The 18,680-nt window shown below is 52.1% G+C and overlaps 1 protein-coding gene across 3 annotated transcripts in view; it reads right to left on the bottom strand.

Annotated features, from left to right (window-relative positions):
• The window catches only part of CUX2 (cut like homeobox 2), a 265,715-nt gene that overhangs the window by 9,682 nt on the left and 237,353 nt on the right, over window positions 1–18,680 (bottom strand). For all 3 annotated transcript variants that reach the window (XM_084649636.1, XM_084649637.1, XM_084649638.1), the window contains exons 11-18: window positions 18,089–18,280; window positions 16,754–16,812; window positions 16,215–16,263; window positions 16,011–16,110; window positions 13,956–14,615; window positions 10,934–11,035; window positions 4,574–5,322; window positions 2,602–2,761 (exon numbers count right to left, since the gene is read on the bottom strand). In XM_084649636.1, coding sequence (XP_084505762.1) covers window positions 2,602–2,761; window positions 4,574–5,322; window positions 10,934–11,035; window positions 13,956–14,615; window positions 16,011–16,110; window positions 16,215–16,263; window positions 16,754–16,812; window positions 18,089–18,280 — 2,071 coding nt within the window. The remainder of the gene's footprint in view (window positions 1–2,601; window positions 2,762–4,573; window positions 5,323–10,933; window positions 11,036–13,955; window positions 14,616–16,010; window positions 16,111–16,214; window positions 16,264–16,753; window positions 16,813–18,088; window positions 18,281–18,680) is intronic.

The following is an 18,680-nucleotide window of genomic DNA, read 5'->3' as shown; positions in this document are numbered from 1 at the left end:
CCGCTCTAGATCTCGACTGTCTCCACCGTGATAGATCACAGGGGAAGACATTTAAGTGCAATTGAAACATTATTTTGAATGGGTTTATTGATAACAAAATCCTCTGTACAAATCTGTCAGCTGCCTGTGTGCGGCTGCAGACTAATCTTGCCGCACACCGTCTCGCCTGGTCTTTCCCCCGTTCTTAACAACTGTCAATTCCAGTCAAGTCTGAGATCATCTGGGGGCAAATAGGGGTTGACAGAGAATTCATTTCTGCAGTAAATCTCCAGCTTGTGTGTTGCAGTCACCTTGGTGGTGGTGGTGGGGGGGTGGAGGTGGAAGGGAGAGGAAAAAAAAATCAATGAGAAATAAAATAATCTGAACATTATTTATTGTGGTGACTTGTCGTTTGCAACATGTGCAGGCTGGAGAAATGCCACGTGTCTCTTCTTTTTGGAAGTGGGGGAGAAATAAGGCAAAATCTTTTATACAGATCCTGTGGTGGTGGAAATAATTGAGGAGAGACAACACAACATTAGCATCCCTCCCCCTCCCAGTTCCTTTTCTGTTCTAGGCACACAGCCAGGGGATTTTGTTGTTGTTGGGGTTTATTTTTACTAGATGACATTCAAAACCAATTTCTGACAAAATAACATTTGAAAGATCTGTATAACCACCTTATCTTGTCTAACAGACTAATTAAGGGGGTTGGAAAAGAGTCGGATATGTCAGAACAACGGCTCTGGAAAGATGCATGAAGGATCCTTTCCCAAAGATGACAGCATGGGGTGTGTGTGTGTGTGTGTGTGTGTGTGTGTGTGTGTGTGTGTGTGTGTGTGTGTGTGTGTGTGTGTGTGTGTGTGTGTGTGTGTTGGGGGGATATGAGCATGCCTTGTTTTAACCTGGAGATGTAGCACTGCAATTAGAACGCAGCATGGGGGGGGGGGGGAGAAGAGGGGTGAGGCTGAGTTTTACAGAATAAAGAACAAAAATTCCTCCTGTGTTTAAGAATTCAAAGGAGGTCAATGCAGAGCGCAGCTGGAATAGTTGTGATGAGCAGTGTCAGCATCTCTAATGGCTCTGAGATGGGACAAAGGATTGACTGGCAATCTCCCAGACTGGTTTGCTAATGCAGCATGCCATGTGCCCCTGTAGTCTCTGGTGCTCACCAGCTATATTTGCTTTCTCTATTTAAACAGGCTTTGACACCTGATCCAGTGTCAGTGAAGTCAATGGGAGTCTTTCCACTGACTTTACTAGAAAATGAATGAAGCTCACGGCGGCACACCTTGAGAGAGAGCCCCATGCCTTGCATCTGCACAGAGGGCTGCATTTTGCTTCGAGATACATGCATGCAACTCTACAGGAGTTGTGGGTGCATATCAATCTGTAACGTGTATGTACATTGTGGGTTGCACCCCCTTTGTGGTTGTGCCAGAGACAGGATAATAACCTACTACTTGTGCCCCTAATCAAACTCCTTTTTTAGCTCAAGTGGCACAGGTCTGTGCTGTGGTGCTACAGGTCTCAGGTTCAAACCCTCCTGAAGACCTGTGGATGGGTGCTGTCAAATATCCATAGACATAAGCCCCCAAAATGTTGGATCCTCTTCCTAATGACTCTGCTCTAACTACCTTAGGCTGGAAGTTTCTTAAGCACAGGCTGGTTTATGAAATGTACAGCACAGCTGGCTGCCAGTCAGGAAGTAATATTGTGAGACTGGTCTCTGCAGGGGTTCAGAACTGATTTTTCACTTCATTCGCAATTTAAAAAAGTCGGAAAAAAATTTTTTGTTTCAGATCGAAAACTAAAAATTCCACAAATGGAAGAAAATGTCAAGTTGAATGAAATGCTTTGTTTCAATTTTGACTCTTAAAATGTTCTGAATTTTAAATATAAAATTCAAAGAGCTTTTGAAACCAGAAATAATTTCAAATTTAACAAAATGGTTTGTTTAGAAAATGTTGAAAGGAAATGCTTGGATGTTTTCAGAATCCTCTCCCGCGCCAAACGAACAATTTGGTGAAATTGACATGAATTCATGAACTGTTTCGGTGTCACTGAATCTGCATTTTTTTCGATGAAAAAGGGTTTCCGCTGAAAAATGTTACCCAACTCTCATATTTTGGCACTTCTGCTATAATTTATCATTCGTATTATGGTTAGTGCCTAGAGAGGCCAGGGCCCGTTGTGCTCAGCCCTCTGCAAACAACTTGCAAATCTACCTGCCAGATCGGGAAGTGCAGATCTTATGGAGATATTTTATCCTGCTAGGTGTGCTCCTGCTTCTGGGTTTGGTTGAAGAAGAGAGAGCTGGAAAGTAACTGACGTTTCCAGGTTAACATTGGAAATTCCATGGCTTATGGTTGATACAAGCATCAACGATCAGATTGATCGACAAGTCTAACAGGTGGACTGACCCATCTATTGATTTATCAGCTGGGTCAATCCAATGGACCAGATGAATAGCGCTGGTTAGTTCACACCACAGATGGGCCAAACCCTCCAAACATCCTCAAGCTCTGGCCAAGTTGGAAACTGGATCCCAAATATGGCTTAGGCCCATCCCTACATACAATATTCAAGGCAGCCGTCAGACAAAGAGCAGCATGAACTTACCCTGCGGGGGGTTTGGTTGCTGGCTGATCCCTTGGCCAAGCTGATCGGTGAGCCATAACTGCATCCTGATAAACGGTTCCCGGCCCTTCTGGGTCAGCTTGCTCCATGGTTTGGGCCTGGACAGCATGTCACTCACGCTCCCTTGAGACAAGCCCAGCACCTAGAGCAGATGTCACAGGGGGAGAGGTTGGGTTGCATGGTGAGCGTCCTCTTCAGGAAGGTGCTTTAGTCAAACACAAGTTACTGGGCTCAGGAGAGGAGTAGCTGGGTGAAATAATGGCCTGTGATACACAAGAGGATCTGATGGTCCCTTCTGCTCTTAAACTCTATGAATCTTTGCTATTTCTTCCCTCAGATTCCCCTCACATCAACCTAGTGTTAAGTGGGAGATTCCGTGCCACTGTGCATCCAAAATACTGAGGCTGGAGACCAGCTTGGTGTTCACAGTGTCTCCTCGTCATGTCCCGCCCCGGTTCAGAGCCTGTGCTGGGAACTCGCAGCCCTGAGGGAACACGGCACGATGCCGTCTTTGCGCCCTCCTGATTGCTTCACACCAGCATAATAGAGTCAACTCCCCCGGGCTGCTCTAAATGATGGCACCCTCACCAGGAGCTCCCAGTGGTGCCACGCACTATGGGCGAACGTCTCCCGTTGCCAGCATGCCCCCTACACACTGGGGCTCTGCCGTGTGTGCGGGAGTTTCATAGGAAAGCTTGTGCTCGGGAAGAATTCTCCCAGGTAGCTGTGGGGCTTCTCTGACCCATGTATGGGGGGGTGGGGGTGGAGAAGGGGAGAGACCACAGGGGGCAGAGTCCAACCTTGCAGTTTACACAGTTTCTGTGGGCATCAGGCTGTGTGCCTAGCACTTAGAGGAGGATCTGGGCTGAGAACGCCTCTAGATCCCCTTCCTCCCAGCGTGGTACCAAGCCTCGCTCCAAGCACACTGTACCGTAAGATCAGCATGGCGGCTGGAACGGAGATGACGCCACTCCATTAGCCGATCTCCAAAGAGAATCTCCCCCTGGCTGGGCCCAGAAGCACCTGGCACCCCCCAGAAGCCAGCACCACAAGTCCCAGAGCATGGGGGAACTCCAGCCAGAAATGGCCCCAAAGCCCTTCCGGCCACTCAACGGGAGTGCCGTGCTTCTGGCCATTCCCCCGGGCGCCTAGGAGAGGGGGGACAGGCTAGGCCCGGGCATGGCTCAGAGTTGTCTGTGGGGGATTCTGCGGGGGGCCGGGGGAAGGAGAGGGGCAGAGGAGGCTGACAGAGACCTGTCGTTAGGAGCTGAGGGGAAGCTGTGGCTGGCAGCAGGGAGAGGAACCTGGGACTGCAGAGAGCCATTACTAGTATAGCTTGGCCCAGGCCTGGCAGCGTGGGAGACAGATGGGAAATGCATCCAGGGGGAGGAAGCGGCTTGGGGAGCAGGAGGCAAGTGGCTGGAAAAGCAAAGGGCATCTGCAGAGAGGGCCCCAGAGACAGAGACTGGGCTTTTACTTGGGTACTTTACCCACCTCCCTGAGAAACTGGTTTGTATTCCTTGTCTCTCCACAGATCCCCAGCCGGTCACCCTCCTGTCTCCAGGAGTGGGTTTTCTGTGGCACTCCAGCCCCTCGCCAGTGCAGTCAGTCCCGTGCTCTGAGCACTGGGGGGAGGGGGAAGAAGGGGTTGGCAGATATCAGCAATAGCTGGGGGAGAGTCCAGCCCACAGCAGCGGCCCCCAACCCATGATTCTGCTGGACTGAGAGGTGTAAATCCTTCCCCACGGTGCTCGAGGGGCTGCGGAGATGCTGGGGGCCCTACTGCGCTGCTAGCAGAGGAAAGCTCAGGAGCTCGGGGATGGCCAGTGGGGGAAGAAGCCGAAGTGGCTAGGACAGCTGAGAAGACGAGAGAGGGAAGCCAAGCTTTAAACTGGGGCTTGCTTGGGCTTGGGGCTCCAGCCAGGCCCTGGGCCAGCCCCAGCCGGATCGGTACCTTTTCCCCGAAGATCCTCTGGCAGATTCCATTCTTGGCCAGTTTCTCCTTCACCTGCCTGGTCAGCTCCAGGGTGTCCACCTCCCGGTACATATACATCTCGTACTGCTCCGGGGTCAGCGGCGGGACAGTTGGCTTGAGGGTTCGCGGTACGTACGCCGGGTAATAGGAGAGGCGGCCGGCGCTCTGCGGCTCCGAGCTGGCCCCTTCGGACTTCAACTCCACAGCTTTGTGGGGCTCGTCCTCACCCGCAGCCAGCTCCTCCTCACTGGGCTCCCCCCGCGGCCAGGCCCGCCCGTTGGCCAGGCTGGAGTAGCTGGAGGAGGAGGAGAGGGAGGGTGACACCGAGGTGTAGGGCCGGCTGAGCAGGCTCCGCTCCGATGCCCAGTGCTGGTCGAAGTAGGAGCCGGCGTCGCCGATCTCCGACTTGACCTTGCGGATGATGCTCTGCACGAAGGCGGCGGGGGACAGCACCGTCAGGGGGGTCTGCGTGGAGCTGGAGCTGGTACCCAGCATCCCCTCCTCCCGCTTGATGTAGGCCTGGACAATGTTCTGGCTGACGGCGGCCAAGGTGGAGCGCTCTGCAGGCGGCGTGGCCACGGCCCTGCTGCTGGACTCAATCTCCAGCAGGGCCTGCTGCTGGGCCTGCATCTCCCGCCGGGCCTGCTCCAGGATGCTTTTAATGGCCTCTTCCGAGTTGCTGTTGCCATTGGTGACCACCTGGGGAGCAGCCAAGCTCTTGGTCTCACCTGGGGACAGGGCAGACAACGCAGGAATGAGGGGGCAGGGAAATGGAACTTCATTGGGGACCGGGTATCTCGCTGTGGGGCAGGCCCCACTGAGTCACTGGGTGCAGCTCTGCTGGCTGCATGCCAAGGAAGGCCCATGGAGATTTTAGGCCGTGGGCGCTGTGCTAGACCCTCCCCTTCACTTCGGAGCATATATTGGAACTAAAGGAGCAGGGACTTGGCTGGGTCGGGGAGGGCCAGTTCCCCAAGACCCCGTAGAGCCCATTCTGCACAGGAGATGGGATGGCTGCCATCTTGGCCAACACACCAGGGACTGAACTGGGGACTTCCAGAGCTAAAAGCATGAGCTGTATTGCTTGGACTAAAAAGAGCTGGGGCTGCACAAGACTTGCATGCCCTCTGTCACACGCCCCTGCCAATGTCAGGGGGACAAGCTCAGCACCTGTAGGGGACACTGACGGGGCGTCTGTGAAATGGGGATACATTCTTTTGCATCCGATGAAGTGAGCTGTAGCTCACGAAAGCTTATGCTCAAATAAATTGGTTAGTCTCTAAGGTGTCACAAGTACTCCTTTTCTTTTTGCGAATACAGACTAACACGGCTGTTACTCTGAAACCATTCTTTTGTAAGGAGCTCTGAGATCTACAGCCGGAAAGCCCTATTAAGGCTCAGCAGCCTGGAGACACAACACTGGACTCGACACAATCTAAACCAATAGGATGAGCTGGTTGTAAATGCACTGAAAAGAGCAAACAGTCTACAAATGATCCCCCCAGGCAGAAACAAGCGAAGGGCTGCCGTGCCCTTCCTGGAAAAGAACATGTGTCAATGCGCTCCTCGTGGAGAGCCAGCCCTTGGAATCCCTTATGGGCGTTCGTGTGAGGAGGAGCTGAGGATACGACCCCCAGTTAAAATACCCAGGGGCGAGTCCCTTTCACACCACCACCCGTATATCTTTATATAAGAGCTATGTTTGTTAAAAATACTATTCTTAATAATAAACCTGGCGCTGATATACAAATACGATTATATTGATTATATAGCATAGGGTATTTCAGGAGGAAGTCTGGGATGCTATTTCTATATCTAGAGAGACAGGGTAGGGGAGGTCATACCTTTCATGGACCAACGTGTTGGTGAAAGAGACAAGCTTTCGAGCTTACCCAGAGCTTTTCTTGTCTTTTTCCCCCAATATAAATTGATCCAATGAAAGATAAAAGATCTGACCTCGCCCATTCTGTCTCTCTAATATCCTGGGACCAGCTTGGCTACAACCGCACTCCAAACAACGATGGAAGCTATTTATAGATCTGTGCACCCTACATGGAAAAAAATGGCTAAAAATCATTGTAACCTGACTCACTAAGGTGTCACTCACAGTGTCCCCCTGTGCGGTGTCTCCTGCAGAAAAGTTGAATGTTTGTGAGTGGAGAGGGAACAAAGCCAAGCTATTTTTGCAGATAGCATAAGATCTTTGAAACTGCTGGGTTATGTAACTGTGACAAACGCAATCTAATGACAGCCTGCTAATATGCTAGTGAAGGACAGAGAAAGCTTTTCCATTGTATTCCCCCATTCTCCTTTGCTTCAGCTTTATGAACCACATTCCCTTCGGGGCTGAAACTTGACACAATTACTCCGTAATGCGTCGTGAAATGGACACCCAAAAGTCACTAGCCACTTTGGAAAATGTTGGCCCTAAAGTCCAGATGGGAATTTAGAACCCCATGCAAATATTTACATATAGAATTCAATTAATCTCTATTAATGGGATACATGGTTAAAATCACAAGAGTCAGGAAAGCCAGATGTTTCCAGGAGCAATAGGTCCTTAGTCCTATTATGCATTGTGTACACACATAGGGAACAGATTGTTGCTCATTTCATGAGAGGTGGCAGATATCTGGGGCCCTCCAGTGGAGGAGAAATCAGCAATGTGGTGTCTAGGGATACTCTGAGTGTAACTTCTTTTATTTACACACATACACCAGTCCTGGAAGAGAGGGGATCAAACAGCATGCAGAGCAATCCCTTCTTTCTGGGTTCTCATCCCATCTCAACGCCTGGTTCCCAGGAAGCAACTTTGCCTCAGGAACTGACTCCACTCAGGCTTTGTCTACACTACCACTTTTGTCGGCAAAACTTTTGTTGGTCAGGGGAGTGAAAAAACCACCTCCTTGACCGACATAAGTTTCACCAACAAAAGTGCTGGTGTGGACAGCACTATGTGGGCAGGAGAGGCCCTCCTGATGACACAGCTAACATCGCTTGTTGTGGGTGGTTTAATGATGTTGGCCGGAGAGCACTCTCTTGCCAGCAAAGAACGGCTACATGGGAGACGTTAGAGCAGCACAGCTGTAGCAGTACAGCTGTCCCACTGTAAGGTCTGTAGTGTAGACATAGCCTCAGAGACCAAGGCAGAGAGCAAACTCTCCTGGTGCTCCCACACCTCTCTCTCCTCTGAGCCTTGCATAATAAAGCTAACATCAAGACACAGAGCATATCTTCCCAAGACTGAACATTTGCTCGTATGCCAAGGAAAAGAACTTGGAAGACTATGTGTTACAGCGCCACCTGGGGATGCTTACCATAATAATGTTTTTCAGCACAACCAGCGATATATTACGCCACATGTTAACTACAAAGACAGGAACAGAATACAATGCATAGGTGCAGCAGCGCCAAGATAGAGGGGGAGCTCCAACTTAAAATCTAGTCAGTCAGTGAAGCAGTCTGTTAAACATGGTTTCAGGTGCCACATCTGCCCCTAAAAGGCCCTCTGGCCAATATCTGCGGGTTCATAATCTCATTTTCTCATAAAATAGGTTTCCTTTCCCTTGCTGGCGTGTGAAAGACCCACACAAACAACAGGGGAAACTGACCAATCCAGCACACATTTAGGTATGTTGTCAGTCCCAGAACTGACAGACATGTGAGTTTGCAGGACAGGGCCCTTACAGAGCAGATGGGGAATAGTGAAACTGACTAGACACAAAGTGCACAAAGTAACCAAACTGAAAATAGAGAGAAAAATAACTTCCTTCTCTACCCTCTCACAGCCATTTTAAGGTTCCTTGAAACAAGAGGAGCTGAACAGTTTCCAGGTGGAGGGGCAATAACCTGGCTGTCATCCAGTAGCTCAAGCACTAGACTGCGAGTCAGGACAGCTGGGCTCTATTCCTGACTCTACCACTATGACCTGCTCTGTTCTCTTGGGCAGGTCACGTTGCCTCTCTTTCTGCTCCCACCTTTTGTATTGTCTGTCTAGATTGTAAACTTGTTGGGGCAAGGACTCTCTCGCACCATGCGGCCGTACGCAGCCTAGCACAATGGGGCCCTGATTTCAGCTGCAGCCTGCAGGCACTACCATAATACAAATAATCATCTAATATTTAATGTTGCTTTTGACCCCTTAAATTCTACAATTCCCATTTTAGGATTTTATCTCTGCAGCCCATATTTTGCATTTAATTTCCTTGCCTTTTTAAAAAATTGCCTCTGCTTCATATATTAGCATGTAAATTGTCCCCGTCTGGATGTGATGTTCACATCTCGTTGAAGTTAAGGGGGCAGGGGAGTTTCCACACTGGCTGCTACTGTGTGACTGGAGTCAGTTTCCTGCATTCCTAGATGAATATGGCAGCAACCTATTTAGCTACATGATGCATCCTGTAACTTCACAATGGAAAATGATTTCAATTGTTTTTAAATTCTTCCATAACTCAAACCCAGGTGAAGAGATTTTCCTTGAACCTCCTTAATAACGTTCACCTTTGGGCACACATCTATCTTAAAAAATGTCAGCTCTATTAGGACTGATTTTTAAAGTCACAGGCACATGAAATCAGAGAGTTTGTCTGGACATAAGTGCCCAGAAGAGCGTATGTTTTGCCATGCACATATATAGCCAGCGTTCTATTTCTATTACTGCAAAATAAATCCCATTAAAGATTATGCCAATATGCAGACATGTTTGTTTTCCCTGTTTGTTTTTCCACCATTCTCATCTAATTTAATTCTCGGGGATTCTGCTTTCTCAGCAGACTACCTGTTTTAAAGTTTTTCACTTCTTGTAATGGACTCTGAACACAGCTGGTTTAATGATTGCTCATGCCACATGGATCGTGCATTCTCATTTAATCATCTGTTTCAGGGAAAAAGGGTTAGATTTGAAGTTTTTAAAAGATCACATACAATGTCAACTCAATTTACATTTGCCCTTATGCAGGCAGGGAGGTGAAGCAGCACTCAGAACTGTGGAAAACTGTTTCCTCTCTAACAACGTTTAAATGGTTTGTTTTCATTGCTCTCCTCTGCTGTCACAAACTTAAACTGAAGATTTAATTTTTTATTACAACTGTGCATGCGGATATGGCAAAATGACATTGTCTCAGTTCTACTAAGAGTCAGATCCAACCCAGTAGCAAGATAATGCCACACCATACTAGATGTTTCTTCAAAGACTTGAAACTACAAGGAAAGCCCAATTATGGAATTACTTCCAGAATCAGAGATGCTTCTGTGCCTGTGTCCAGCAGAGGGCAGCACACACAGCATACGTTTCAACAGACCTATTGGAAATGAAGTGTTGAATTTTATACATATCGTGCTCAGACTAAGCAGTTCAAAGAGTACCAGGGAATTAATTTTAAAGGGACACTTCCAGATTAAAAACTCTATGGCCAACACTTTCAAACCTGGATGCTTAAAGGTAGGCGCCTAAATCCATAGGTACGGTCGGCACTGCCATTTTGGTACCCAAGTCAGATAATTTTGGCCTAGAAGTTTAACCTTGTCCAAGGCCAAGGTTTTCAAAAGGAACTAGTGACTCTGGGGTTCCAGCCTGAGCCATCGTCAACGGGGGTTGGTCTTCAGAAAGTCCAGAGCAGCCACCTTCTGTAAGTCAGACCCCACTCGGCACTCAAAAATGGTGGTGATGAAAATCACCAGACACTTTGGCAAACCTTTCACCCCTACCTGTGCGCAAACTAACCCAGGTGATGAAATGGACAGTGTGCATTGGGTTTTCAGCCTCCCTGGGGTTGCTTTATTGGTGGTGTTTCCCCCCTTTTATCATTTTTTCCAGCTTACCAGTGCCGAGGGGCAGGTTAGTTTCACTTCCTGGCTCTGTGTGTGTGAACACTGAGCTGCAATGTGGGACGCAAGGAGGGCAGGGGACTGTTCCCCATTTTGCTTGGCTTGGAAGGAGTAATAACCCTCAGGGGGGACACACACCATCAAACTGCCACAAGGCGGCTTCACTGCTGGTGACCACACACTAGAAAGGGTACTGGGGATACTGTGACTTGTTCTCATTACTCATTATTTGTGTGGCTGTCAGATTCACCCAGCTGAGCGCTCCGTTCATTTCCTCCTCCTGCACCTGCAACAGTTTTGCTCATTTAACAAGTCCTGGACGCTGTTTTCCAGTGAGGAATCTCAGGAGGAAAAGAACCAGGAGAGAAAAGTGGGATTCCACTGCCTCTCTTGGCTGGTTCAGCTCACAAACACCGCTTTGTCTGCTTGGCGGCGTAAATCCCAGGTATGCACTGAGGATCACACACATCTGTGTGATGGAGCTTCGCCTGGCTCTGTGATTTCTCCACCTACCTCCCTTCTGAGACTCAATCTCCTTCTTCGCTTGTTCCAGGATACTTTTGATGGCATCGTCAGAGCCGGTTTCTGGAGTTCTAATCCTCGGAGTAATGCTACCTGATCAAAGAGGCATGATAACAGATTTGTCACTTGCATTGTTTTTACAAGCTCAACTTGTATGTCAGGAAGTATTTACGGATGCTCATGTTCAGTTATTTTTAGGAACACCAGTTTTAAGGAAACATCACTCCCCATTAGTCACTAGCAAGACTGAAGAGAGAGGCCAGGTAACTGGCTGTCAGTTTTCGCCTCGTTCATTTCCTGCACCACGCAGCAGGGCCTCGTCCCCCTCCTCCCACCGCCCTCTCATTTGAAGGGCGCAACAAAGGCAGGACCACACAAACGGAGCAGGGATGCTGGAGTCAGGGGGTGGGTGTTCGTACATCGTGAATTAACTTCGCTTCTGGGGGAATAAAGTCTAGAGGGATTTCACAGCACTGTGTTCGCAGCTCAGCTTCCCCCGCCCTCCTTTGCAGGTGCTGAGGGGAAGGGGCTATATTTTGGCTGCCTGGGAGGTACAGGAGGCAAAGTCCCTTTGGGAGCCTCGGGCTTCACGGGGCTGGGCTCAGCAAGTCTTCTGCCTTTGTGTTATAACCGTTCTCCCTGCTGACTACGACTGCGCCCTCCTGCGGATCTTCCCCCCGCCTTCCGTCCCTGTCACCAGCAGAGAGGCCAAGGGCCCATCGGGCCATGGGTTCCGAACGAGCAGGCTGCCGTCATCAGGAAGTCAGTGATCAGTGTTTGTACAGCACCCATCAGGTGCGCCGATGCCCAGATACCACAGTGATGGGCCCACGAGAGGAGCTAAAAACCTGCTGTTTGCTAACAGGCCAATTCTGGGCCTCGGCTCAACCAGCTCGCATGCGTTAGAGGCGCACGCTGCCTTGTCTCCGCTAGACTCACAAGCGGTGCTTTAGCATAAGCTGAACCGGACAGGCTAAAAACCTGGCAGGGAGCCTGAGCGTGTGGGGTGATGGACTCCTGAGGTCTCCTCCTGCCTCGCGCTCCTCTGGTTCCAGAGCAGCTCTGCTGGTCAATTTCCCCATGCAGACAAGCCCGTAGAAACAAAAAAACAGTTTCCACTACTCATGACTCCTGAAGCAGAACAAGCTGAGTGGGTCTTATCTGGATTGCAGCCGTTACCACTTGAAATGTGAACAGATGCCGTGGCTTAGCCCCTTCCACCCCACCCGTCATGGGCCACCTACGGTACAGCAAAGACCCAGGAGCACATGTGACTTCTGCGATACCACGCACCATCTGGATATTTGTTTGTGAAGTGCTAGAGGCCACGGGAAGTGTAGGAGTGGCTGGCTGGAGAAGTCAAGTGTGTGCTGAGAACTAGGACGGAGCTATTGACGCACTAGGCGACTGCGTGAGCTGCACACCCTCCAGACCTCCCCCGGACCCCCTGTGCTGGACTCTGAATGCTGCAAGTTTTGGGGGGGTACCCTCAGTTCTCTACTTTTCAGGCATCTCCAACTGCACAGCCTGGGCCCGGCTTTGGCCCCTTGGGCTAAGATGAGATTTCTAACGTGCCTGCTAAATGCTAATGTAGGTCATTTCTGGAGAGAGATGAAGCTGGAATGATGGTCCACACTGATTGACACACACCCCTGGTTAGCGTAGGGGGAGCTGCAGGAGGATCAGGGAGCCAAGGGGTTAAAAAGGAGACAACTGGAAAACGCGGCTAGTTCCAAGCCCCCAGAGGACCTGAGTCTGCTCTCAGTCACAGCGGCAGCAGGTCGTCGCTCCAGCGTATCACGCAGCAAAATCCACAGCCTGCCTGTCAGCGGGAGGAGAGGGGCTGCAGCGGCGTAAAGTCTACAAGGCACCAGGGCCTCATGGACAATGGAACATCGGCATCTTGAGAGTCACTTTATACTGTGTGTTCAGGGTCTTGTCCCTTGTCACACAGGAGCCAGAAGTTACTCTCACCACTGAGCTGAGATGATGCTTTAACCCAAGGCTAGGTGATCTGTACACCGCAGTGTTCCGGTTTATTACTGGCAGAGGGCACTGATTTTACCAGTGGGTTTAGCCCAGTCTGAAATGGCATGGTGTCATCTGGTGCGTTTTCAGGGATTTGAGCCTGCATTTGTTCAATTCTGAATGGCCTGGGAGCTGCAGGCAGCCAGGCACTAGAGAAATCCAGGCCAAGGTCAGCTCCTCAATAAAAATGGCCTCATTCTGTCCAGAGATGCTGAGCATCTGCCTGCAGGGGTTCAGCACCTGCCTAATTCTCATGTTGCTAATCTGCAGAGGCAAGAACATCCCATCCTCCCTCATAGCAAAGCTGGCTGGTCTTGTGGTTCAAGTCCAGGATTGAAGAGGCAGGCTACCTGGGTTTTAGTCCCAGCTCTGACATATACTGTGTGTGGCCTGAGACAAGTAATTGCCCCTCTCTGTGCCTCAGTTTCCCCTGCTGTAAGCCAGGGCGCTAAGGTTTCTCTGGCGGTGAGTGTTTGCAATGCTCCCTTGCATGGAGGTGCTAGAGAATTGCTCAGACTGTTTAGTAAATAGCTACGGTCTCATGTCAAGACTTTGTTGTTTTGACAAAACATTCTCCCGCACATTGATTGGGACTCCCTGAAACATTACCATGAATAATTAAATGCCACTTGTCAGAAGAAATGAATAAAGTGCATTCAGTGACGCAGACCCTTCAGGTTTATTTTCAATCACTGTTATTCACCAGGGCCCCACCCTCCCTCCATGCCCACAGAAGCCAATGGTGGCAGGCGTCCAGCATCTCGCAGGATCGACCCTTGCCTGCTGTTTACGGGCCTTGGGAATTGGGGCCGTTTCCCCTCCCAGCTGCTGGTGCAAAGCAGGGAGTCTCCCCTGGGTCTCTCTGGACTATGGAATCACCCCCAGCAAGACAAAGTGAAAATCCTGCAACTGCTCCCCGCAAAGCGGCCCCCCTCGCCCCCTCAACTCACGCAGTGTGAGAGCCGACCCCCTCCAGGCCACTCACCTCGCTGGCGCACCTGAATGGTCCTCAGCGCCAGGACGTTCTGCTCGTCAGAGAGGAACTGCTTCATCTTGATGAACGGCTCCTTCCCCTTCACCGTCAGCTTGCGCCAGGGCTTGGGCCTGGCCAGGATCTCGCTGACCGAGCCCTGCGAGAGCCCCAGGACATAATGGCCAAAGACGCGCTGGCCGATGTTGTGTTTCAGCAGCTGCTCCTTGACTTGGAAGGCGATCTCTGCCGTGTCCAGCTGCTCCTCGTCGGCCGAGCCGGTGCTGCTGCCTTCCGACTGGTCGCTGGGGGGGCTCGAGTCACTGGCCGGGGCAGCGTGGCTGGGGTTGGTGGGCAGCAGGGGGCCTTTGGTCGCGTAGCAGGGGGAGGGAAAGGCCAGCGCGCTGCAGTTCTCGCTCTTGTACGCCGGCGGCACCATTTGCTTGGGGAGCAAGGCGTCCGTCGGCAGCCGCTCGCCCGCAGCCAGGCTGGGGAAAGGGGACAACGAGAAAGTCCTCTGGGCTTCCTGGGCCATGGTGGGGGCCAGCAGAGGCTGGAGGGGGCTGGGGGAGGCAGGGTCTTCCCCGGGGGGCTGAGAGAGCTGCTGGGGAGAGGGGTAGGACTGGTCCGTGCCCATGGAATCCTTCACCAACTCGTCCTCAGAATGATCCTCCTCTAGAGACGAGAGAGAGAGAGAGATACACACTATAGCGCAGGGCGCTTGAGTTGGGGCCGGTGCTCCCAGCCAGGCAGCAGCAGCCGGGTGGAGTCCAGCAGGGACTGCAATACGCCCAGAGCCAGCTGGCTTTGTTGCCGACATGGTCGCACCATCCGGATACTCACTGTGGTTGGGCATCACACCGGCCCCTTGCCTGGGGCCTGATTCTGAGCTCAGGACCCTCAGCGCCCAGTCCACAACTAGGGGATGGGGTGGCTGAGTGACTCCAAGCTGGGTGGAGCCGAGCCCTATTTTGCTGAATCCAGGCCATACTGGTCCCCGTAGGGGCTGCCTACGCGGCGTTGAAAAGTCTGCGGCTGGCCCGTGTCAGCTGACTGCGCTGTAGATATTCGGGCTCAGCCTGGAGCCCGGGCACCCGGACCCTGCGAGTCCCAGAGCTTGGGCTGCGTTCTGGGGACGTCTACAAAGCAATTAAGCAGCCGCTTGGCCCAAGTCCCGCGAGCCCAAGTCAGCTGGCACGGGCCAGCCAAGGGCGTGGAATGGCAATGTAGACGTATCGGCAGGACAAGCCCCGGCCGCACAGGCAAAGGGAGAGGCCAGCGCTGCCCCAGAGACACGGGATGCCAGCTGAGGAGCTGCTGCCATCAGCCCTAAAGCAGACACAGCTGGGGGCAGGCAGGGCCCCTCCTGGTCCCGCAGAGCCTGGGCCAGCTAGCCCGCAGGTTCTCTCAGGCTCTTGCGCGACGGAGAGCTGTGCCCCCAGCTGAACCCCCTGAGGTGAATCTCGGGACCATGGCAGTGCTGGAGCATAGACTCTGCACCAGCGCCTAGAAGCCTCTTTTGCACCGTCTGTCCAAAGACGCCAACGCACCTTGCAAAGGCGGGGGCAGGGCTAGCAATGAGGAAACGGCAGCACAGGTGGAGAAGGATGGTCTTGTGGCTAAAGCAGCGGCTTAGGGCTCTGACAGTTTGGGTTCTCTCCCCAGCACTGCTACAGACACCTTGTCCAAGCTGGGAGGAGCCATATCACTACTCTGTGCCTCAGTTTCCCCACACGTATAATACCTCTTCCCTGCCTCGGGGGACTGTGAGGCTGTTCTGGAATTTGCCCAGCAGTCTCTGATAGAAGGTGCCACAAACACTCAGCGAGCTATCCTTAAGGAGCAGCATTTTCAAGGAACCAAAGGGATGTCAGTGACTGGCCCAAGGATGAGTCGATGAGAGAGTTTGTGATGGAACCCAGGAGTCCTGCGCACACCCAGGGATGGTTATGACCATTGCATTTTTACGTGTTTAACGATAAATACATTGGTAGGGAAGGATTATAAATATAAAACCAAACAATGAAAACTGCACGTTTACAATGCAAAAAATAAACCCGGTTGCCCTACCAGCGTTGGCCAAGAGATTTGGCTTTTCCAAAACGTATTTCTGGGATGGATAGAAAGATTCTTTGCCTAGAAGCAGCGGCTCGTCTGATTTCGATATGCTCTGAAAGAGAGAAAGCAGCGTTTAGGAAATGTTTATTGATGGCTTGGAGATGAAGGATTTCGCGACCGATTCTTAGTGGTTCCCGAGCAGATTCCGGCACTTGCCTGGGAAAGGCTGCAATTAGCAGACGCCAGCTTCATGGCCTTCAGGATGCTGGGAGAGAAACAAGACAGGGTTAGTCCTGTTGCTAATTCTCCCCCTTGATTGCCAGTCATATCAAAGACTGGCACACAGGAATACGGCTCGCGAGGTCTGGACAGGACGTCCGCTCCATCCCATCCAAGCACTGCCTTTGAAACCAGGGGGAAGGTTTTTTAATTAACGCCCACGGTTTCCCATCGGGGCTACCGGCACAGCTTTTCCCCGCTGAGCTCGATGTGATGTGACATCCTCACTGCATATCTGCGGGCGACCTCCACAGGCCCAGGGTCAGGAGGCATGAGCTGGGGGGTTAGGCTGCTCTCTGCCTTCGGCGACTGGCTGGCAAGTGTGCTACAGAGCTGCTGTACCTCCCAGCCGGCAGTTCCGGGGAGACGTCTGGGGAGCCTGGCTCCAACGCAGCTCAGAGCAGGTGCTCCCAGGTGCGCACACACCAGCCGGGCACGTGGGCAGGGAAGGGATCGCGCGCAGCTGCGGACCTTACCTCAGCTCCGTTTTAATCTCCTCATAGTCAGACTGGGCCTGCAATTTTTCTTCCAGCTTCTGAACAAGGAATGAGAGTGAAACAAGAGTCAGAATTGCTTGGTCCGTCCCCCCAGCTCTCAGTTCCATGCAGGCTGAAGATGGCCTTCGCTACCAGAGCTCTTCCCCTTCGTCTGTCTGCAGTCATCCGGCATCCCAGAGAGCGAGGGAAGAGCACTTCCTCCCCAGCGCTGACCTAGGCTGCTGAGTCAAGTGACCGGGATGCCGTACGAGGGAGACAAACTGATGAGCTTGACAGACCCGCAGCCTCACAACTTCCGGGCTCCGGTTTGGGCCAAGCATCAGTCCAGGGCCCTGTGACATGCAGTACGGGGCACCCATGCCGTGCGGTGGGCAAGTAGAATTTGCAGAGCACCCAGCACCGCCCGTTAACGTCAACGGTCAGGATGTCTGAGAATCCAGAGCCATTGAACCCACTAGCCCGAGTCTATGAGAATGACCCCCTGGTAAAACTGGCCTGGTACATTTCCCCTCCCTCGGACAGCCCCTTACAGCTGTGGTCAGTTCCTACTGACAGTGTATTTAAAGTACACAGCACAAAATGGTCCCTATCCCTTTGAGCGGACGTGAAGGAGAGGGTCTGTCCCCTTCTCGCTGCTGCGTGTGTGTACAAAGAGAACATGCACCACTAATGCACAGCGTCAGCCTTATCATTGCCAGGGAAGGACATGCGGCCCACATGCAAAACAAATTCACCCAAGGGGGGGGGGAGGGAGAATCTGATTATGGTGATTAGTATTTTGGGCTGTGCGTGTTGTGCCCTGCATTGTGCCGGCAGGATAGCGAATCCCCTCGAGTGTGAGCTCACGTGCTGTCCAGCTGCCCCACAAAGAGAGGGGCTCAGGCCCACAGCTGGTGCAACCTGGCACAGCTCCATTGGCTTTCCTGGAACGAGGCTGATTTACCTCTGCTCATGCTCTGGCCCATACACTGGCGCATTACTTGCCGTGATGGACATTCTCTTTCGGCTCCGGCAGCAAGGACCTGATTCTGGTCTCACTGAACCCAGGGGGACTCTCTTTACTTCAGCGGCGTCTCTCCTGACTTACACCATGTCACTGAGATCGGAATCAGGCCCATACAGCGGTTGTCCTCGCCCCTCGGATTGCCTCCATTTACAGACAGCAGGGATGGATTTCCCCACGGGAATCCCCTACGTCCTGCTCAGCACTTCACTGTGTAATTTGCAGGTGCCCGAGGGGGTGAGGCAGCCACCCCCCACAATGGAAGGCCGGAGCCTTTGTTCCTACTTGGAGGGACAGAAAGGGGCACGTACTTCAATTGCTTCGTTCTTGGCTGTGAGCTGCCGCTCCAGGTCCGCAATCTGGTTGGCTGAGGACTCTTCCAGCTCTTGCAGAGAGTTCTGGAGGTGCTGAATGTCCTTGAGGAGTCGGAGAATCTCCCGGTCCTTCGCCGCCAGCGCAGCCTCAAGCCTAGGCCCTGAGCACAGCGAATAGTTCACTTTATCCTGCAAGGAGATCAGGGCAGCGTTAGCCATCCAGCCGCACTGCCCAGGGATTCTGATCAGAGCAGAACCTGGCTGGCAGCCCGAAAGCTCCAGATTCCAGCCCATGGGTTATTGAGAAATAGCCACAGCGCAGTGCTACCTACTGCTCCCCAGGGGTCGCCGTACGCTCTGCCTGCTGCGTCGGGGCTGGTTACACTCCGTCACTCGAGGCAACAGAACCCGGCATGACCCAGTACCCTACGTCAGCTCAGCTGCTCGATTTCAGCAGCTGTCTTGAACAGCAATGGAGCCCCTGGGCTCTGTCTCGCAGAGCACAGCCGCCAACTTTGGCTTCGCTCTGGTTAGCTGCCAGCTTGACAGTCCGTGGGCCAGGGTATCATCCGGCCAGCTCCGAGAAGCT

Source organism: Lepidochelys olivacea (assembly GCF_965140295.1).
Source record: "Lepidochelys olivacea isolate rLepOli2 genome assembly, chromosome: 15".
NCBI classification, from domain to species: Eukaryota; Metazoa; Chordata; order Testudines; family Cheloniidae; genus Lepidochelys; species Lepidochelys olivacea.
The sequence above is the reverse complement of the archived record's forward strand: the minus strand, read 5'-3'. Positions and strand labels throughout refer to the sequence as shown.